General features: G+C 41.0%; 1 protein-coding gene across 2 annotated transcripts; it reads right to left on the reverse strand.

Annotated features, from left to right (window-relative positions):
- Positions 1 to 12,226: 12,226 nt before the first annotated feature.
- Positions 12,227 to 22,028, reverse strand: elmod1 (ELMO/CED-12 domain containing 1). 2 transcript variants are annotated; one of them, XM_055046612.1, is made up of 12 exons: positions 21,912 to 22,028; positions 21,674 to 21,747; positions 20,554 to 20,699; positions 19,737 to 19,765; positions 19,555 to 19,652; positions 19,351 to 19,480; positions 19,083 to 19,216; positions 18,321 to 18,389; positions 18,072 to 18,092; positions 17,110 to 17,160; positions 15,949 to 16,082; positions 12,227 to 15,142 (listed from the first exon to the last, which is right to left on the reverse strand). In XM_055046612.1, the coding sequence occupies exons 2-12, from the start codon at positions 21,688 to 21,690 to the stop codon at positions 14,967 to 14,969; spliced, it is 1,005 nt and encodes a 334-aa protein (XP_054902587.1). In that variant the 5' UTR covers positions 21,691 to 21,747; positions 21,912 to 22,028; the 3' UTR covers positions 12,227 to 14,966. The 2 variants fall into 2 exon arrangements, with proteins under 2 accessions (XP_054902587.1, XP_054902588.1); XM_055046613.1 differs by lacking the exon at positions 18,072 to 18,092 and having other exon boundaries at positions 21,912 to 22,027.
- Between the last annotated feature and the right edge of the window lie 672 nt (positions 22,029 to 22,700).

Raw genomic sequence — 22,700 nt, forward strand, 5'->3', positions numbered from 1 at the left:
CTAGTATCAAAAGTAGATTTATTTCACAAAACTCAAATGGAAACACTTTTTTCTGATTACATAATCAGCAACCGGATGTTACTACTGGCAGAAACAACAAAGACAACAACAGGAAGTAGTTGGAGGATGATCGTGCTGCAGGTTTCTTGACGACTTATTCACATTTCTTACTTAATGGAAACACAATTGTGAAATTGTGTTGTTGTTTTTTTACATTGGTGGAATATTGGCAACGTTTTGAGTAAATACTCTGATTAATAAAAATATATTTAAATCCAGATCCAGTTGTTGATTACTGACAGACTGGAGCACAGGGAGCAGAGGAATGTTTCCGTTTCTCATGTTGGGCTGTAAAATGGGCCAAATCAGAAAAATGAAGCCAGTTTTGGGTTTTTTTGTGACTGATTTGTCGCAGGTCTGTCGCTCGCCCGCTCTCTCTCTCTCCCTCAGCAGCACAGCTGTGTTCCTGTTGCTGACTCTGATAACGCCAAATCAAACGCCCTCCGAGAGTTAATGTAACATCGCACACACCGAGCCGGCTGAGATCAATAAATTAAACGCTGTATAATTCCTGAAACCAGCAGAACTTCTCCGGTTTTCGGAGCTTCGCCGTCGAGACGTTTTGGTTTCAGTGTCCGGTGGAAACGTGACGAGTTCAAAACCCGAGTCAGTCTTTGAACATTAACGTTGTTGAAAATGTAAATCTGCATGGAAGCCATTGAAACAGGTGTGAGATTTCATTCTGCTGCTTTTCATCACCTGCTAATGAGACGAACTGAGTGGTCACCATGGCAACGGGCCCAGTGTGTCCCAGGTGACGTTTTGGCCTCCGTTGTCCTCATCTAGGATAAATAAACGCTAATATCAGGCGGAAATGGTCAGAATAAATGTAAAAATTGTGTTTTTAAAGGATATTTAATTTATTCAGATGACAACAATTTGTCTTTTCTTTCTCTCTATAATTCCTCTCTGAGAAAAACCTGGACATTTCTAACGTCGGACAGTTTCAGATTTGCGAGAAAAAAAGAAAACTTTGGCTTTCATCTCAGAAGTCTCTGAGGAAAAAAAACGTGGAAATTTCTGATCTCCAAGAGTAAAAAACTAAAAAAAAATTAGATCAATCTCAGACATTTCCCAGTGAAAATGTGGAAATTTGGGGGATTAAAAAGGTCAAAATTTTCCAAGCGAAAGGTGAAAATTGTTGAGATTTGTGCCACAAAGCTTTGAGAAAATACTTTTTGAGTTCTGACAATAAAAAATTTGCCAGAAAAAAAATGTGAATTTTGTCTCAGAAATATTCTAGAAAGAAACAAAACAGTTTTTGAGCTCATTAAGTTGAAAATCTTTTACCTTTGTAAAAAAATCAGATTTTGAAAAGGCAAAAAAATTAATTTCAAAGTTGTTTTCTAGAAATCTCAAAAAACTTCTGATGAAGGGTGGAGCGGGTGGAGGGAGAGGATGGTGTGAGCCGAGGCGCCGGCAGGTTCCTCTCTTCCCTCCCTTGTTCTCACTGCAGTCCTGCATTTCAAATCAGCCGGTGGAATAATAAAACCCATCGCACATAAATTAGTGAAACATGCTGGATTCCCCTCAGGATTCATCTCTATGAATATTAAAGCCAACTCAGAAGGTTAAAGGGAGAAAGATGCAGGACGAGGAAGAGAGCGGCCATGTTTGTTTATCGCACAGCTGAGAGGAATCAGGACATGAAGACATGTTTTCCTGTTCATTAAACCTCCCATGTTTTATCACATTAAAGCCAAAGTTAGGACATTTACAAGAGGCAAACCGTCACTAGTCATGCAGTAGGGTCAAAGGTCAGGCCTTTTCCTTCAGATAATTTTTTCAATATTTTTTTGCCAAAGTGCCTTGTGTCTAAGTCAGACATGAACCAATCTGCCGTAACCAATAGGAAAATCCAGCTGCAGTACCACTGTTCTTCACAAAGAGGGCAGCACTGACATGGTTTTAAACTAAAATTGCAAAATTAAACACATTTACACAGAAATCTCAAAATTTACACATGAAAAACCATAAAGATAGAACCCTTAGGAACTGACTGACAAAAATAAAACATTCATTTTGAGTTTTCCAGTTTTATCTGCTCCAGATGAACAAATGCATCGATCTGCTGACTGACTGCAGCAGGCTGGGTGGATGTTTTCAGGCCGGTGCTGCAGTTGATGCAATCTGAGCGATATTACAGGAAACTGAAGACATCAGGAAGGAGAAGAGCTCCAAAGAGGGAAGAAGTGAAGGTTCAGGTTATCTTTGTAGAAAGGGCACAAAAAAAATCCCACCTTCATTCATTTCTTTCGTCAGCCAGTTTCATAAAAGAACCCCTTCACTTTTCAACAGAATGCACATTTATCACAGGCCCACATTCCTGCAGCAGTGACACATCTCCTCTGCGTTATCGCGCTTCCCTTCACCTCTGCTATGCTAAGAAGCCCATTTATATTCCGCGGCAGGCTGCGCTTATCTCCTCACAAGACGTCCTCTGAACAGCCTCCATCCCACAAAGCCGACCCGGCTGACATCCGGTGGCACGGGGGCGGGCAAGGTTCAGGGTGTGTGTGAGGGGGGAAGGTAGCCGTCAAGGCTGGGCCGGCCCACAATGCATCTGGCGCAGCGCCGCATCAACATGTTTCTGCCAGAAACTGACGGAGAGTCAGAGAGAGACAATAACCGCTGGGAACGGAGGAACGCAAGGCTTCAGGGCGGCAGAGAAGAAAGAGACCAGATCTGAGGCGTTCACCTTCAATAACATCAATTACAATGAAAATTAGCGACGCACCAACTTGAAAAATTGGGTCGATATCCAATATTCACAATGCTGTCATGGCCAATTACTGATTTTGATCAATATTGTATGAGTTTCACTTTCCTTTCGACTCCAGCACTAACGTCATCACCACCTACTTCGGTTAAACTTCCCACAATCCTGTGCAGCGTCGCAAGTCGTGTTTCCTTTACAAATGAGCTCAAAACTTTGTTGAAAGCATAATTTTACAATTATTTTCTTTAATGAAGTACTAATTAAATCCATTAATTTGTGACTGAAATCACACATGAATAAGTTTGTTCATGTGATAAATCACTAAAGGTGACTTATTATACTTCCTTGAATAGGATAGGATCAGTTTGTGGCCGATACAAAACATGTTTACATGCTTTTCCTACAGAATCATTATTAGATCAAATGAGTTTATTCTGCTCAGTTCTGCCTGATTTCAGCTGTTTTAGGGTCTCTGTCCCTTTAAATCCTGCTGGCCAGGTCCCCAACTCGAAGTTTATCTGAAAATGGCTGCAAACCGAAGCGCAATTGTACATCTTTGAAAAGCACAAGTGGAGCGTCCTGCACAACAAGAGATGGTGAGTCAATAACAAAACTCTTTTTATCCAGTAGCCATTGTACAGCACAGAAAGTGGTAAGACCAGCCGAACAGACCTGCTGGAGCGCCGCCTGGTCACTAGGTTCCCAGGTGGGATTACTAGGTAACAGCACAGTGTCTTCTGATTTGTGACATTACATTCTGTAAATTATGGAAAAATCTTATTTTCTAGACACCAAAACACATGAAGTTATTCCTCAAAACCACCAGGTGTTCATTTTAAGTGCTTAGTCAGTTTTTAGAAGCAATTCAATCCAAATTGAAGCATAAATGTAAATTTTGCATAAGCCGTCACCTTTAAAGAAAGGACAGCCCTCCAACCACTTCCTACCGTCTACTTTGTAATTTCCGGCAGTAGTAACATCCGGTCGTTGATCACATTAATCATTTGATGTGAAGAAAATGCAGTTTTGCGGTTTTCTGCACCTAGATATGAAGAATGCAATTAAATGTGTGATTTTTTCACCCAGACTGAGCCTGAAACCTGCCGTTTCTTCACGCTGTGTCTCCAGCGGAGCTCAAGACTGATGACGGCCGAAACCAAACTCCAGTCCAGACGAAGGTGTGATGCCGTCAGAGCGTTTTAATCCCACTCAGCTTTTCCTTCTGAGTAAAACTGATGTCAAACTATATATTTTCATGCCGGAGGTCATGAAGTCCTGCCCCCCGCTGTGTTTTTTAAAAATAAAGATGAACAGCTGTTCATGCGGAGACGAGAAAATGCTGCCAGTGCAGAAGCAAATGTTCTGCTGAAACACGGAAAATGCAGTAATGGACTTTTCTTCTCATGCTCTGAATAAGTAATTATTCAGACATTACTGAGGGAGGCTCATTATTTCTGCTGAGGACAGTCCTAACACTGCTTTTTCCCCCCCTTTTTCTTCAGCTAAATCATTTCTTTTGTGATGTAGATGTGGAAAAACATAACAGGCAGGTGTAGCATTGTGTTCTAAAATCAAAGGTGAAATTTATTCCTCAAGCAAAAGCGTCAGAGAAATGAGGACGAAGATGAAAGGCTGAGTATCACCGCAAAGATTTTCCAAAGGAAAACTCAGAAAATAAATGCAACTAAGAGTTATTAATGGGTTTCAAGAGAAACTCTAATTATTAGTTAAAAAAACAAATATTTTTGTTTTCATATTATGTTATCTAACATGATAAAACATCAGGCTGAAATTTATTCAAGATTTATCAAAGATTGTCTAAAGTTTAATCCCTCTAAAACACTCAATGTCCTATTGGATTCAGTTAGCTTAATTTGGCTGAGCCAAATCTGCTAAAACATCAATAGGTATTAGCTTAGGTTAGCTTCCCACAGTTCTAATAAGTAAGTGATTAAATGGTCCATTAACTTAGCTTAGCAAATCAATCTGTGTTAGCTTACGTAAAAATAGCAAGCTAAACAATAACCTGCGCTGCCTTTATTTTCCAATGTTTTTGCTTGTTTTATTTTATTTTCATCACATATGGCACTTTGAACTGCCTTGTTGCTGAAAATGTGAGCTAACAGGAAGCGCCATTAGCATCTGTAACATGTAGCCACCTAGCAAGAAACCATGACAACTTTTGTATTGAAGAGTATTCAGCCTTCATCACACTGTTAGTGTTTGTCTGCCCTTGGTGTAAAAAGTATAGATTTCCGATGTGATGCATAGTTTAGAATGAACCTGAAGCTAACACAACTAGCATTGGTAAGCTAACAATTTAAGCTAACGCGTTCAGGATCTGATCTGTGTGAAACAGGAACGTTACTTGGAGAGCAGCAGATGTTTGTGTTTAATCACTTTTCCCTGCTGGTTTTCAAATCCAAGTATTTATCCAAACCAGCTCCGGTTCTTATTTATTAGCATTTTTAGGACTGAAGAATGTTTTCATCTGCCGGGTGATCTCAAAGGAGTGGATTTCATTTCCGTTTGCTTAGTTAAACAAACGCTTTCTTCCACCAATAATTGCACTTCACTCATCAGTCAGTAAAGCAACAGAAAACCCTCCTACATTTATATTTGTTCTGAGAGGAAATCCCAGATCAGAGGAATTTTCAGCAAATGATCTGGAGTCATGTTCCCCAGAAAAATAGTCCACTCCAACAAAAACAGACATTTATGATGCTTTTGTGTTAAAAATGTATGCTTGTATATTCTAACACTGAAAGAGTGAGTACAAATATACATTAAAATTTCTGGGGCGTTTCTTATCCAAATCCTGGTGACACACGTTTGCCTCCATGTTGTGATCCTGCAGTGTCCCATCAGCAGAAACCGGCTCTGTTTCTGCTGCAGTTCTTCCTTCCTTGATGATAATTGTTTGTTTGACAAATTGCCAGTAATAATGTGCCTGCGCCTCTGTTCTTACTTAAATAATTACCCTCATTCAGCGTCTTGTAGCCCACTTCCTTGTGCAAACACTGATATGCTAATTAGCCTTTCAGTCTCGTCCTCCGTCAGCTGCTTTCATTGGACTCGTTTGTTGCGTCCAGCTGTCTGTCCCGGTCCGTCCCTTGGTCTCAGGAATGGGAATGTGTCTCTGCCAGCTGCTCTGTTTTATTTAAATGCCTTTTGTCAAAGTCCAAATTAAATCTGCTGGCTTCTCCTCAGGAGGGAGCCGGAAGTTTAGGAGATTTTATCTTTGCTGTCCCACCGTCCCTCATCTCGTTAAAGAAACGTCCCCCACTGTCAGGCCGTCATGACCTCTGACCTTCGGACGGTTTAACAAACGTCCAGCTGGACCTGAACGTGGTGAAAACAGAAACGAAGCTCTGGAATCCTTCAATCTATCCAGAATCAAGACACAGTGGAAGCTCACTGGGGTGACTGGGAGGAATGGTGAGGCTTCATTCAATGGGCCAGAAGAAAGTACTGTGGAAGGAAGATCATTTTCAGAGGATGAGCTTGTGTCTCACAAATTTAACTGAACTTTATCAACAACAAATTAATCTGATTTTACTCCCTTAAAGGGCCAGTAAAATCCACATCAAAGTTTTTCTTTCATCAAAAACAAACCTGATTCTTTCAGGCATGCTTGAGAAATCCTTTCATCTCCATGGCAACCGTTCTTCTGTTCAAAACGTGTGGGTGGACCTAGCCCCGCCTTCGAGGTGCAAGGGTTAATAGAGGAGCCATGTTGTGACGACTTCCTGGAGGCGGAGCTTCAGAAAAAGCAGGAGCTTCTTAAAGAGACAGAGGCCCAATTTTAAAACGTTAAAGTCTAATTTCTTGAAGTCATCTTAGACGTAAGCAGCATATTTATAAGAGCTCACGGTAACATAGTTACTTGATCAGCATAAAGTGGCTCCATGTGGCTGTAAACCACGGTGCTGGCCCTTTAACGTGGAGAAACGGGTGGAGAAAACTTTCTAGGAAATGTTTGTTAGTTTCTGTCTGCAGCTGTTGAACCTGAAACAGAATCTGGTTCTGTCCTTCCTCCTCCTCCTCCTCCTCCACTCTTTCTCCTTTGCTCCTCCTCCTCATCCCTCCATCATGTTGCAGCTCTCTGATGGAGGCTGCTGGTGCGTTAATAAGCGCGGCTCCTCTCCCTCCTCCGGTGGGATTAAGCTGAGCTCTAATTCCTTCTCCTCTCCTTCCTGCTTTGAAGTCGACTGCAGGGAGACCAGCAGCTCCTTCCTCTCCAATTTGCTATTTGCATAATCCCACCACTGCAGCGCTCCATGCCCATCAGAGTGGAGGATGAGCTAATATGCCGGCTCGCGCTGCATATCAGCATTATGATAATCCAGTCTCTACCTTTATTCTGCCTCGGCCGCTCCGTCTTCCTGCTTCTGCTGTTGGTAATTAGTGGGAGCAGATGAACGGTTGGTGACACCCGGTCCGGACCTAATCAGAACGGGTCAGGAATGAATGAGCGTGTTCAGCATGAACCTGGCGTGAAGCATGGAGGTGGAGGTGTCATGCTGTGGGGAGCTGAGCAGTTCACCTTGTCAGCAAATATCTGAGGAAAACGTAAAAACACGAAGGCAAAAGCAGAGCTGTGTTTTCCCTCAGTTGTTTTAAAGATGCTGTTCATTTCAAATATGATATAAAAAATGTACGTTTTGAAATTGGGCCTCTGTCTCTTTAAGAAGCTCCTCCTCTTTCTGAATTTCCCAAAGTGCTTGCAAAATGGTTTGTTCGGGAATTAGACAGCTACATTGAAAAGAATAACATGTTGAGTGAGAGTCCATATGGATTTAGATCAAATGAATCTACATCTCTCGCATTATTAGAATTACGAGAAGAAATTACAAAAGCAATAGAAAGCAATATGCAGGTACTGGACCTTAACAAAGTAAAAATATGTCTTAGCATTCTTAACACTCCGGACTTTAAATAAAATAAAAAAATGTGCAGTGTGGGGAGCAGCGCTTTGCAACACCTTACTGTCGTGAACTCTTCTTCAGTAATGAATTATCTAATGCGTCGCTATTTCAAATTAAAGCTACTGATCCAAATCACTGTTCGTTAGTTTTTTCTTTTGTAATGTAATTTTATTTCTTCTTGGCGGTCCAAACCAAACAGGCTTGAATTTAAAATTAAATTTCTTTTAAGCCTGTTAGATTTCAGTATCAAAATTACATTTGGTCAAACCGACATTATCAGTTCAGTTTGCCTGGTTGGTGCAGGCGGTGTTGCATTCATGTGCCGGTTTGATTTGTCCGTGTTGTGTTCAGGGCCTGTAGGACGTGACGCCGATGTCGTGCCTGCAGCAGTCTCCCACGGATCGATAATCCAGCCCTGATGTGTTTCACATAATTAGAGCTGCAGATATGAAACCAGCGGCGCATTTTCTCTGCTTCTTGCCACAAATTGATCTATCTGAAGGAATGGGATTGATTTTCCCTGGGAAACGAGCCGCTCTCTGCGTCCTGCGGAGACCAAGAGGCTGTTTGGACAGTGTGTGTCGCTGCCAGATTAAATCAATAGGAAACAAGACAAAGTGTCCGACGCCTGGACGCCGCGCTGCAGGTGGAGCTGAGGGTTTTCTGTCCATCAGCACCGTCACATGGACTTCTGGAGATACGGCGGAAACAACCACAGCTGCACTTCCTGTCGCCATATTTGGAGTTTGGCTCACTTTTCAACTAAAGAATGAAAGATAAATATAAAAAGCCATTTGTAAACATAGAATAATTTAAAAAATGATAATAATAACAGGAATAATTTGTGTTATTTAATCTGTCGCCAGAGAAAAAAAATTGATTTCATTTTTCATCATGTTATTCATTTATAAATGTCACAGTTTAAATAAATAGTTCAATGGGCTAAATATTTAGTTTAATATCAAAATATTACTACTTTTACCTCCAATTTAAATATTTAATGAGCTCTAATTTAAATATTTAGCAAAGTATTAGGCTGGCTAACTAATATTAGTTTGCTGATTTCAAACTAAATACTTAGTTTGAACCTAAATATTAGGTTAATGAACTAAATATGTTGTTACCTACATATTTAGTTTGGCTAGCTGTGATTGAAATATTTAGCTACCAAACTATATATTAGGTTTGCAAACTAACAATAGCTTGCTAGTTTGAAAATATTTAGTTTTAGCTTAAATATTCAGCCAGCTCTGATTTATATGTTTAGCTGCCAAACTAAGTATTTAGTTTGCTAAACATTTGGTTTGAATCTAATTGGCTGCTTTGCAAGCTGAATGTTTAGCTCAGAGTTGAGCATTTACTGTTTTTAGTTTTAAAGCTGAAACTAGCTAAGCAGCTCCAACCTAAATATTTAGTCATGAGGTAAATATCCACTAAGGTCTCCTCTCATTTGTCTCCGTCCTCCTCTCATATTTAATGTTTGACAGAAATAAAAACCAGATTTGACCCTGTTAGCTCATCACACCTGGATTAGAAACGCTGACTGTGCTGAAACATGTTACAGATTTTAACAGATTTGAGTTGAATTTACTGAAGCTAACACTGGTAGCTGCTGAGTCCTCTTACAGTCATGGTGGATCCACGGTGGATGCATCAATCAGCAGAGGCAAACAGGAACGCCTCCTCCAGAAAACCAGGGAATGTCTGGATGCCTTCAGACTGGTGATGGTGCTCTGTGTGCGAGGAAGGAACTGCTCTCCAGAAGCTTTTCAGTGTCAACTAAAAGGGTGATGACTGAGAGCCAAATCCTCTTACACTCCAACCAGCGTTGACCCGCCTGGATGCTTCCTGTGCATCTCAGCTGAAATCCTCCTCAGATTTCTGACGGCTCTCATTTCCTCCGTCTCTTTAAGAACCTGGACTGAGGAGTGAACAACGTTCACCTCCAGCTCTTCTGCTGTGGAAAACATTGAACATAATGTTTCCTAACATACCATTAAACTCCTTCCTATTTCCTCAGGTGGAGAACTTCTGTTTTACTACGGCAAATCAAAATGCTCAATTTCTGCTTTGCTTGTTCATTAAAAAGCTTTTAGATTTTAATTCAATTCATTTGAAAAATTCCTTATTTATCTCCAAAAGGAAATTAAATGACACTGTAACTCATTTCATCCAGGAGTCTCCAGTGGCAGTCAGTGTTACAACCAACCTGAAAAGGCCTCTGACTGAAGACTGCTGCTGTTTGAAGGTCTCTTGACTCTCATGACACTGACAGCTCAACATCCAGCTAGCAGTAGAATATAATTAGCAATCAGTTCTAATTCACCTCATTTTCTTTGCTGTTCCTCTTTAAACCTCCGTGTGGTTGTTTATGGAGCTCCTTCAGAAATGTGGACGCTGACATTAGCGTTAGCTGCTTCATGTTTAACATTGAGTTGCTTTAGGCTATCATAGCTTTGCTGACAGGCTAACTCCTTTTAGCGCAAGTTGAACTCAACAATAGTCTGGTCGAGCATCCACTCACATCGTTTAGAAGCAGAAATTAGCAAACGTTTGGACAAGAGAAGTGTCCATTGCTGCTAGCGGCTGTAGCTTGTGCATCAGTCTTAAGGGCCACACCAGAAACGCATAAACACAAAGGTTCCATCTCGACTTTTTTAATGTCAAGAAGTTTGTCATTATTGCATTTCAGCCAATGTGGTTTAATTAAACATTAAAGTCATTAAAGTCTGAGCCCTAAAAAAAAATCCATTAAAAATCTTTTTAATTTCTGTAAATACTGTGACATCACACCGCTTTTACGTGAAGGTTATTAAAGTATTTCAGGTTCTTCTCTGAGAAGCTGCAGTTCCTGTGGGTTTGTTAAAGCGGCAGGTTTAACTAAATAGAAATCGTTCAGATTGCTGCAAGAGTCATCCCAGGAGACACACACACACACACACACACACACACACACACACACACACACACACACACACACACACACACACACACACACACACACACACAACCTGTGCTTTTCATGTTTTTAGCTCGTTAACTTCAAGGTGTGAAGAATCCGGACTGATCTGGAGTTCAATCCATTATCCGTCCACTCAGCCTCAAAGTAGAGAGACGGGAATCCATCAGAGTCAGTGCTGCTCTGGGATCTGAACACCAACTCCTTAAAGTGTTTGTGACAACTGCAGTGCTGTGAAGCGTTTCAGCTGGCTGTGCTCCACACTGCCAACGTGTTTCCCTTCCTGAATAAAGCTGCTTTGAGCAAAGCTTTCATTTAGGGAAGTTTCAGCTCAGACATTTTGATTTGGCCTCCTCCTAAAAAAGGAGAAAGTTTTCAAATACAAGGTGATAAAGTGTGGACGTTAGTCACCATCATGCATATGGAGGATCCGGACTTGTAAAAGTCACTTCCATATCCAGTGGGAACACAGGGGGCGGACATGTGAATTGCTTGTCTCAATGAATAAATATCTGAGCTCAATGAGCGGTGACTCATTTCATAGAGCGCAAAAGGAAGAAATTGTGTTCGCCTCCGATTTATCAGGCTGTCAGTAAAGCTGAATCAGCTGCCGGCTCCACCAGATGTCTTATTGTCAGGACGCTCTCCGAGACAAATTTAGAGTCAGACTTTCTCTGAAGAGGAACGCTCATGTTCCCGCTTCCTCAATGGCGACTGTCCAATGACAGCTTCTGGGCTCTTCTGTTACCTTTAGCTTCTCTTAGCAGGAGAAACTGAACCATTCGGTTCAGTTCATGATGGACTGTTACACGGTTTGATACTCCTGTGAGGTTAAAGTCAACAGCCAGGATAACACTGATGTGATGCAAGCTAATAACAAATGATGCTAATGCTAGCAGGAAGAGCAGCTTAGCAATGACGAGGCTCCTGCTGTTGACATGTTGGCACAAGGGGCCCTAAACAAAAATCTGCCCAGGGCCCCAAAAGGCTAAATATTTAGTTTGTAAGCCAAATATTTAATTTGGAGCTAAATGTTCAATTTAAACACTAAAGATTTAGCTTCAAATGAAGTTTTTGCAAATTTAATTTCAAATTGTGTAATTATGGTCGATGCAAACACAGATGGCGTCTGGTTTAGACTCTCTTGTTAGTGTTTGTCTGTTTTCACAACTTCTTTTATAAAAAATAATTGCATTTCCTGAAGCTTTTAGAAATAAAAAATGACTTACATCTTGAAGTTATTTTTTTTCTTCCTCTGTTCAACCATGTTCAGTTTTGTGTGAGTTTGCTGCCCTCTGCTGGCCACTGAAATCCAAAAAGGTCCAAATAAATCTTCACAACAGAAATTTTCCTGCTGCTGCTTTTATCTGGTAGAATAAATTACATCAAGTCAAGATTCTGACCTTTGACCTAATTTAAGAAAAACAATGAGCAGCTGTGTTTGTTTTTTATGACCAAACATCTAAAGAGATGATAAAGTTTCTCATTCCTGCCACTTAGTCAACATTATTGTAATATTAATATCAGAAAACTGAAACCAAAAGACGAGACAAGTTTAACTGACATTTAATTTTTATTAATGTTTCTAAAAGTACAGCTCAGACAAATTAAATCCACAGTTACAATACCGTTACAGTACTTTAGTGAAGCATACCGAATGAAAACATCCATGCAGATTAAAGCAGAATACTGGAGCCTAAATTCATCTAGGATACAGTGGAATTACCAGATTAACCTAAGATATTCTAGAGCAAAGCAAAGCGGCAGAATGAGGTGAAATCAGAAACATTCAGCGTCTGCTAAACACCGACTAAAAGCTTCAACTCGACCAGCGGTGGCAGTAAACATTGATGCTGTACATGTTATCTTCTGTAAGGATTTTCACACCGTGGTGATGAATATTAAAGCAAAGCAACGACCTTAAAGGAAATGTGCAACTTAGAGCAACTTGGCGCCGAGACAATCAGACTGCTGCTGAGCCAATAAACGGGAAGTTTACCCCTCTTTAGTCTAAATAAAATTCATTTATTGTTTCAGATTAATAACTTAAATCTGAAGGGTCACCAAAATATCAAGATGAGACATTTAAAAAGAAGCTGAAAGGTTTAACAATCTTTGGTTTCTTTCCTGATACCTTGCAGTGAAAGTATAAAAATTTAAATGTTGAATTTAGTTATTTTGTTTTTAATGATTTCTGGAGACACAAACAGATTCAGTTTGGAGAAACGTGGCGAGTCAAGCTAATGTTTCCATCTGCTGCAGGTAAGATACTGACTGCTAACAGCTCCACATGACCACACTTCAGTTAGTCCAAACTATCGCTTTGAAACATGATTAAACTTTAACTCTGAAGTCCTGATTTATCTCATTTACATGGTTACAGTTAAAACTATGTTCCTCCAGAGGAAACAAACAAAACAAAGTAAAAAAATAAAAAGTGACCCAGTTAAAGTTATCCTTACATTTTATAAAGTTTTTATTTTTCTCTTTTAATAGACCTTTGGATGTCTGTTAAATATTCAAAAAGTACTTTTAATATGTCAACATCCATCTGATTAAATGTTCAGTCATATTGACTAGTTTCATTTCCAACAAATTCTAATTTGATAACTTTAACACGTTTTTTTAAATATCTTATCTGAAGATATGCACACCGGAGAGACAATGACCAGAACAGATCTGTTTAACCTTTGACCTCTCGGTGTGTGTGCAGCAGCCTGACCTTCAGCTCCGACCCACAAAGCGAGACAAGCAGGCACGCGCGGCGCGTTCACAGAAACCAAAGGAAATTATTGCTTTGGTTGAAACAACGATAGAAACATTCAGGAAATGAAACAGATTCAAACATTCAGAACAGAAGAAAATGTGCAAAAACTCTGAGATGTGAAATATTTATAAGTGACTCAACTTTCATATTGAAATATTGAAACACCATTTAGCTTTTTTTGTTTGTTTGTTTGTTTCTTTGTTTAGTGTTTAATATTGAGCTACAAACTAACTGCTGCTGAGTGTTTTTGGCAAGAAGACGTCCCTGGTGTTCAAGTGTCCAGAAAATGTACATTACAATCTATGGCAGTTTCAGTAATACAGATACAAGGTGAAGCAGCTCATTAAGTTCATAAAACCACCAGGAGCGTTTCCTCTAAATACACCAGAAACACAAAACGTGTCGCTAGCGGCACGTCGACGTCCCAACAGACGGCTTCTACGAATGAAATGATGAAAACGTTCATGTCTGAGGTGAAACGGCTGCGATACAATCGACACGATTCCTTAAAGCAACGATGAAACGGAGAGAAGCAGCTACAATCGCCAAGGTCGTCCTGATGCTGGTGGTCTGAGCTGCAGCCGGAGGCAGTGAATGAGACAGGAAGGTCAAACTGATTGAGGGAAATAACCACATTATAGCAACTGCACCTGGCGTTAGCACGATGCTAACTCCACCCTAACGGATACTTTCCACACTTTCTGCTGCGTTTGAACTTCTCGTCCACATGCTAACCGCTAACTGAGTGTTTTTTGTTGTTAAACTTATTACTGTTGAAATGGACCACAGGGATCTGGGCTGAACTCTGGATTTATTTGGTAAAAAAGTTATTTTATGTGTTTAAGGTTCAGTTCTGTTGGTGAGGAGTGAATGCTAAGCTAACTCTGGTCCTCCAAGTGAACTCTGATTCGGTTTGAATGCTTATAAGAACACCAAGCGGACCAGAGACCGCTCCAAAAGCAGGAAGTGGACTTCAGCGCAGGGCATTCTGGGAAATACAACGACAACAAACACGCTAAGCCGGCGGGAGAAATGGCTCGTGGTTTTTGGCCAAAGACAAGGTGCAAATACGCGGCAAACAGCAAAACACACAAAGAAAGACGGGATGTCCAGGTGACCGACAGAGGAAGAATGAAGAGGTGTGCTATGTAGGAAGGTAACATTACAGACTCCAGACTCCCCCTAGTGTTCTGGAGGACTTCAATTTTTGTTTTGCTTTTTTTTTTGTTTGGCAGCATTTCTCCGTCACATTTGTTTTTTTGTTGTTGTTTGTGTGTTTTGGAGTTTGCATTGTGATGCTTGAACCTCTCTGCCACTAATTAAAGTAATTGAAATAAAATGTGGACCGACATGTCAGCCAGACATGCAGACAACGTGGAGGCTAGAGGGCGACCAGGAGCAGGCGGAGCGCCGGGGACGGTGAGCTGCTGGCAGTGACGACGTGATGCTAGCTGGGAAACGCCTCCGGCGGGTCGGGGAATCGTCAGCGTGACGCTTCGCCGGCCCGCTGGAGGTCGTCTGGGGTTCGGGGGGTCACAGGTTGACCAGGTGGAGGTCGGAGGCGGAGAAGTGGGGACACAGAGCCATGTCCGGGTCCTTCAGCTGCCGCAGGATCCGCCGGTGGAACTTGGAGCGGACCCGGTTGAACTCCATGATGTCACTGGGATCCTCCTCAATCCAGAACCGCTGGAACTCCTGCATCAGGTAACCTATTGATTGAATGAATGGATGGATGGATGGATGGATGGATGGATGGATGGATAAAAATATTGGGTTATTTTTTCTCCATCATATTTTCACCATCATTAATTTCCAAAGATCGATGTTTCAAAACTATATATTTAATAAGCAAGATAAATGTTTTGTTTTTAGGCTAATTATTTAGCTTCAAACTAAATATTAGCACAGAGCTAATTACTTGGTTAAGAGCTAAACATGTTTCCTAGCTAAACATTTAGCTCCATACTAACAATATATAGCAAGCAAGCTAGGTGTTTCATTTGAGGCTAAATTTAACATGCTAAGTAAATATTTTGTTTCAAGCTAAATATTTAATTGGAAAGTTAAATCTTTCTCATTAAATATCTAACTCATTAACTATTTGGTCAGAAAACTAAATATTTAGCTTGATTTGATTTACATCAAACTAAACATTAATCTAGTCAACTTAACAACTTGGTGAAAATTTGACTTTGAGAATTGATCTCCATGTTTTTCTCTTCTGAAAGACTAAACAAGCCAAATTATTTCTGTCGATTTTTCATTGTGTATCAAAAAGCACTCATCATTTTCCAGTTTTTAAGAAACTGAGTGTCTCATGCTCCAATGCAAACTCCTACATCCTCTGTGCCTCTACTGTAGAAACTTTTATTTATTACTGAATAGATAATTAACAATATTACCTCAATTATGAGCCAAAATATGCTTTTTTTTAACAAGATGACGACTTTTTTGTTACATTTTTCAGTTTTGGTCTTCACTGCTTTTGTTCTTGTTAAAATGTTATTGTGCTCACAGAAGATCTGCTGGAAGTGCTGCAGGTCGGCCATCTCCGGCGCCACGTTGTACAGGTGGGTCTTCAGGGCGCCGCTCACCAGCAGCGAGTAGGCCAGGTCCGTGATGTTGATGCCCACGATGGCGAACGAATATCTGGACGGAAACAACAGACGGACGGCAAGCCACGATCACAGGATCAGAACCCAAAGTTTGGACCAGTAAACCTGAAGCAGAACATTCTGTCTGAACAGAGTCTGCAGCAGAACTTCTTTGCTCCCCCAACCTTCAGGTTCCCTGAACGCACCATCCTTTTAAGAAGCACTCACATCCTGGGAACTAGTTACATTCACTTTTTGAAAAAAATAATTTTCAGGAGTATTTTTTCTACCACTTACTTTTTACTTTTATGTGAGTAATGATGTTGTTATGAAGTATTTCTACTCTCACTGAATGAGAGTTTAAACTCACCAGGCACAGAAACACCTGCAGTTTTTATTAAAGTTTTTTTACAGGAAGAATAATTTTCTTTTGCCAGATTTTATTTTTTGTTCCTTACATGAATTATTTGTCATTTTTGTCCACCAAAATTTCCACTGAATTTTATATTTTGGTCCATCTGATTATGTATTTTTTTGATTGATGATTGATAATTTGATCAGTTATCAGTACTTGAGCAGAGTTTTTACCAAATACCTTTTAACTTTGATTTGAGTCATTTCTTGGCTTATTTTTACGCTTGAGTATAAAATTTGGGAACTCTGCCACCTCTGCAGCTAATAAACTTTTCATATTTTTTTCATGTCATTTATTGTTTTTAATTTTTTGTGACAGACCAACGTAATGTGAAGGACAAAGTTCCAGAAAACTGCAGAGATGCTGAAACACAGAGTTCATTTAACTAAAGGCTAAAACTCAATATTGAGCTGCTTTTGAACCACAATTAACGGCTCATCAATTAAATCCACATTTTGTTCTCAAATCTACGACTACAATGTTTTTGTGACTTTTTATTTTCGTGTTTTTATGAAGTAAATCACTTTTTGCTGCAATGTGCTGCACAAATAAACTTAACTGATTGACTAATCAGTTAAAACATTTGAAAAGCTTGAACCAGCTGAGCTGAACCTGCGGGTAAGACACTGACCGCTCATATCCGCTCCACTGACTCACAGAGACTCACCCGATGGCTTTGTCAGGGACCTTCTGCTCCCAGTCAGGCTGGTTCAGCTCACTGTGGACGACATGCCATGAGTCACGGTGGGAAGCATCACACACACACACACACACACACACACACACACACACACACACACACACACACACACACACACACTGTAAGCTGCTTTACATGAACTGGTTCACAGACCTGTAGTAACTCTGAGCTGGGATCGTTTTAACGATGCAACATGAGCTAATAAATATAAATGATGCAATAAAGTATCAGAGGTTCTGGTAATAAAAGTCGCATTTTGAGCTGCGGCTGCATCAGAATATTTTCAACTGATGAACCAAACACACTGGAGAAAGCGATCCAGCTTTTTTGCTTTTTTGTCACATTTAAGGCTTCAAATGATTTCAACATCTAGCAAATATAAACCTGAGGCAAGTAGTTACCAGCTACATCTACTCAGAAAGAAAAAATACTTGCAGGAGTATTTTTTACTACAATGTAATTTGCACTCTTAGTTTGTTCTGCATGCAGTGAGTGAAGAACAAACATTTGGTTTTAACCAAAAAAGCACAAACTAAGAGTTTATGTCAGAGTGAGACCTCTTGTTTCTATACCAGCTTTGTTGTTTTAATGTCATTTTCCATCTGCTGAAATTTTTTGTGGCTTCAGGAAGTCAAATAAAAACCCAAACACCATAAACTTTCACCTGTTAGCTAACAAAGGTGGTAACAATCAGGCCAGATTATTATCATTCTATCTCTGATATCAACATTTATTTGACGCTCTGAAACATTTAAATGTGACAAAATGCAGAAACAAAACAAGTCTGTATTTTGCAGCTTTCTTTTTTAAACTTTAGACCCTTAATCAACCGAGAAACTGTCTAAATACAGAAGATCTTTATGAAACACGACCCTGAAGGACAAATTAATGAAAGGTCAATGCAAGTGAATGAAAGTGGAGGTCAGTACCTGGGCTTTCTGTGAGAACTCCTAGATGGACAGAAAGTAAAGGAGTGCGCAGAAATGAAGGTGGAGAGCAAAACAAACAGAAGAATCTTCATTTGAGAAATGAGACGAGTCAGTGAGAAGCAGCAGCAGTCAGAACAGTGAGGCAGCGATGGCATGGAGCGAAGCGGGCAGAGAGATGGAGGCTGGTCTGACTTTAACTAGCCGGTAACACAGACTGATCTCAGGGCAGGAAACGTCACGCCAACGTACTTGTGCTTTGGCTGCAGCGAGTCCTGGAGCATCTGCAGCGCCGCCGCTCTGTCATGTTCTGCAAAATACCTGCAGAGATCCAGAGCAGGTGGACAGACGCTCAGCAAGGCAAACACTGCAGCTGGCTTCCTCTGCAAACCGACATGGAGCCAGCGTGTTTTCAGATCAACAGCTATAAACTAACAGGAGCCATTTGGGAAAAACACAGGAAGAATCAACAGGAATAATTTCAGTGAATTAGCCTGTTATTAGAGAAAAACTGTCAGCCTCTCGCTGTTTTCATTCATTTCTAAATGTCATTTCTAAATTAGCTTGTAGACTAATTATTTAGTCTACAAGGGAAATATTTAGTCTACAACCTTAATATTTAGTTGGAAACTAATTATTTAATTAGCAAGCTCCAACTAAATTTCTGAACCCAGAACTAAATATTTAGTTTGAGGATAAATATTTAGTTAGCAAGCTGCAATTTAGTTCACAAAGTTTAAAACTGATATCTAGTTTGAAGTTTAATGTCTGGCTAAAAAGCTTGTATTGAACTTTCTATCTCAACGTTTAGCTCTGAGCTAGCTAATTTAGCCTGTAAGCTAAATATTTGTGAAGCTAACGGTGACATTTCTAAATGGATGAATAACACAAACATGAGTTTATACTCCAGTTTTTGCCTCTAATTGATTTGAGTAATTGTTGTTAGTTTGACTCTGTTTCCAGGCGCCGCCCCGTGTTGAGACAGTGTGTTGGTTTCTCGGTTCTGAAGCTTACAGCAGGTTCTGCAGGCCCAGCAGGCCCATCCCTCTGAAGTCAGTCTTGGGATCGTTGCCTTGGAAACCGATTTCACACCACTGCTTGGAGATGCGTCCGGTGAGGGGCGTGTCGGGACGCAGCTCCTTCCACAGCTACGACACAGAACCAGAAGCTCGCAAAGCCATGACATCATCATCTGGGCTTCCCCAAATACTTTATAGGTGCAGCGTAATCAATAAACCAATTGAATGTTTCCTCCCCCCAGTCTGGGTTTCCCCAGCTGTACCTTCATCAGCATGCTCTCATGCTCGGCGTTTTCGGAGTCGTACGGCTCCCTGCGGAGCTTCTCCACCTCGGCCATCAGGCTCCGGTAGCCCGTGATCTGCAGCAGGCTGGCCTGCAGCGAGACGCCCAGCCTGGAGGCACAGAGACAGGTGGGGTGACCTCTGACCTCAGTTACCGCTACGCTCAGGATACAACGGAGTCGTACTGCGGGTTGGTGTCCGGGTTGATCTTCTTCAGGGCCATGATGTCGTCGATGGTCTTCTCCACCTGGTCAGGATGGACGCTGAGGGCCGACCGCAGCAGCTGCACAGGAGGAGAGGGAGAGCATGAAGAGGACAGGTGGAGGACTGGTGGGCTTATTGATCCGACATGGTGGGACTGCAGTACCTCGTACTTGGAGTAACGCAGGGACGACTCTGAAAGGAGAAACATTGAACAGCGTCAGTGAAAATGATGAGACCAAATAACTGATTATTATCCTGTTGATGCTGCAGGTCACTCAGGGATCAGGATTTTAAAACTGAATTTTCCAAACAGTAGAGACGGAAACAGAGATTCAGGTTTTTCTCAATATTCACGGTTGGTTGGAGCTTTTTTGAATACAATCTTGATTTAAAAACATATTCTTGTTTTTATTTAATTGTTTTTATTCCTGTCAGTTTTAAGTTTTATGTATTGCATTTTACAGTAAATCTAGTAACTTCAGTGGTTATAAAAATGTTACATATATCTAATATAACTGAAAACTTATTTCATTTCCAGATTTAACTCCTTGAAATTGGGTTTCTGTCTCTTTAAGAAACTCCTGCTCTTCCTGAAGCTCCACCTCCAGGAAGTCATCCCAACATGGCGCCTCTATTAACCCTTTGACATTTTTACCAGCTCTGTTCTGAGCAGCAGCTGAGTGGTAGATGACAGCAAACTGCATATGTTTGCTAATTGCTGCTGGCTAGTCTAGAGGAGCTGAGCCTTGAGGGCAGGGTGAGGTTCACCCAGGCATTTAAACAGCTGAGTGGTTGCAATGAAGATTAAAGAATGAAAGAATCAAAGCAAAAGTGCAGGTTTGTTTTTTGATGAGAGAACAACATCAAGTTGGCAAACAGGGCAGCGGCGTGCCGGTACGGCGGCTTGCCGGTACGGCGGCTTGCCGGTACGGCGGCTTGCCGGTACGGCAGCGTGCCGGTACGGCAGCGTGCCGGCCCACCTATCTTCAAAGTCCTGCGTGCTCCCGGCTTGTTGCTATAGCAGATCCTCTGCAGCTCACAGCGGCCCGTCAACTTCCTGGTGACGAACTTCAGACCTCGCCACAGACATTTACAGTAGAGGAAGGCGAAGAACTGGGTCACCACTCTGCAGAGGAGGAACAAAGAAAATACACAGAGGGGCACATGAAGTCTGAATCTACAGATTTTATCATTATTTCATGTTTAAAAGGTGAAAATTATAATAATTTGCCACTAAAATAATGAACATTGTTCATTTTTTATTTATTTATTCTAGCTTTAGTTGCAAGCTGGAAGAGTTTTATTCCTTTCAGGAGTTATCACTTTCAAAGTTATTGGTTATTTTATCTCCGTGTTATAAATGAAGAACAGAAACTAAAATAAGAGCTGAAAGTCTCTTCTGTTCATGCCAAGTTAGTTAGCTTTAGCGCTGCAGCAAAAAGGCCCAGCAGCTGCTGCAGAAAATCAGACCAGAGCAGCAAGAGTTTAGATTATAGAAAATAAATACTGAGGGCTAAATTATTACTATTATTATTATTGAAATAATACATCATGGCTAAAAATTTAAATTTTCAGCATATTAAATGTTTATTTTAGAGCGATAAGTGTCTTTTAACTGAGAATAAAAAAATGTGACCAGAAAAAGATTTAGAAATTATTTTAAACTGGTTAAAAACTAAAAGTCCTCTATGTGTCATGTTATGTTTTATTACGTTATAAGATGTTATATTATCTGTTTATTGCCTTTTAGATCTCTAGCAGTGTGAACATGTTCTCTGAAATCGGCTGGATTTTATTTACATCCTGCAGTTCAGACACTTTTCGTCATTAATCTGATTCATGTGTTCATCATCCAGAGGCTGAAGAGTCACAGGCCCTGAAATGGAGTCATGATAATCTGGATTGTTCCAGATTAATGACCAACAGATTAAAACAGCCTGATGCTTTGAGCTGAGCGGCTCTTTGTGTGCTGCAGATAAACTCCGTTCATGAATGAATCAGATGTTTTGTTGGCTCGGTTCGCCCATCAGCCGCGCATGTAAAACCCATTCGGTTCGGTTCGGTTCCCTCTGCTTTTCAAGCCTCCATCTTGATTCTTACCGGAGGAAGTGCTTCATCTTGGCGGCTCCTGCTGGCTAGGGTCCGGTCCGGTTCGGTTCGGTTCGGTCGTGGACCTTAGGACAGAGCAGAGCCTCCGTTATTCAGGCCCGGATATCCGGAGCTGTCCGCGGTGCTGACGGGCCTCAGCGCCGAGCCTGATCCCCGGATCCCTGCAGGACCGGTTCGGTTCGGTCCGGTCCGGTTCGGTAGCGGGTGCAGAAGTGAACTGTTTCCTCACCTGTTCTGATGGCACGAGGCGATGCAGCGGAGGGATTCTGCGTTTGTTGCCCAGCTACTGCCTCTGCTGCGCCTCCATGACGGCCGCCGACGGTATGGCAAGCCGTCACCGCATTTAGTCCGACACACTGGAACCGATACGTCATCGATCACCAAGTTCCGTTACTTGGACGCTGGATGGTCGATGTGGAAAAATAACTGTGTGTGAGTTGAACAAAAGTATTCACACCGTTTGAATTAGTTCACAGTTTGTCTTGTTCCAACATGCCTTTCTTCTTCTTTTAAACCAGACATCCTGAAAAGTGCGGCATGCATTTGTAACTACCGTTCTCTGCAGGTTTGGACGGAGAACATCTGAAAGTCTCAGTCTGGTCTTTGACTAGGCCATCCTAACCCATGAATTCTTCCATAATGTGAGGCTGCCGCTTACAGTAACTGAAAAAAACCAACAGCTTTTAACTGAGTTTGAGCTCCTCTGGTAAACCTGAACAACAGGCTGAGCCCAAAATTATTCATATCCCTTTTAGATTTAGATTTAATATCAAAGCTGACCAACAGGTTTCTTCTTACTTGAAATGATATTAACATTCTGAATGAACAGAACCATAGATTCTGATATTATGACAACATTTCTATTTAAATCAATTAAAGTTCCATGAATGAACAATAAGTTTCTTCAGCCACACATTGTTTGATTTCTGCTTCACTGCTGGCTGTTTGATTCTCTCCTGGATTATTTCAGACCTTTCCAGTCGTCGTCCTGTTGTGGAGGTCTCTGATAAATGCTAAA

This window comes from Poeciliopsis prolifica, unplaced genomic scaffold, assembly GCF_027474105.1.
Source record: "Poeciliopsis prolifica strain line A6 unplaced genomic scaffold, Auburn_PproV2 SCAFFOLD024, whole genome shotgun sequence".
NCBI lineage: Eukaryota > Metazoa > Chordata > Actinopteri > Cyprinodontiformes > Poeciliidae > Poeciliopsis > Poeciliopsis prolifica.

Coding starts and splice junctions, on each gene's coding strand:
- elmod1 (XM_055046612.1), bottom strand. Junction 19,481..19,554: donor AACCCGGACACCAACCCGCA/GTACGACTCCGT, acceptor CTGTGCCTCCAG/GCTGGGCGTCTCGCTGCAGG. Junction 16,083..17,109: donor GTCCCTGACAAAGCCATCGG/GTGAGTCTCTGT, acceptor GTTTCCGTCCAG/ATATTCGTTCGCCATCGTGG.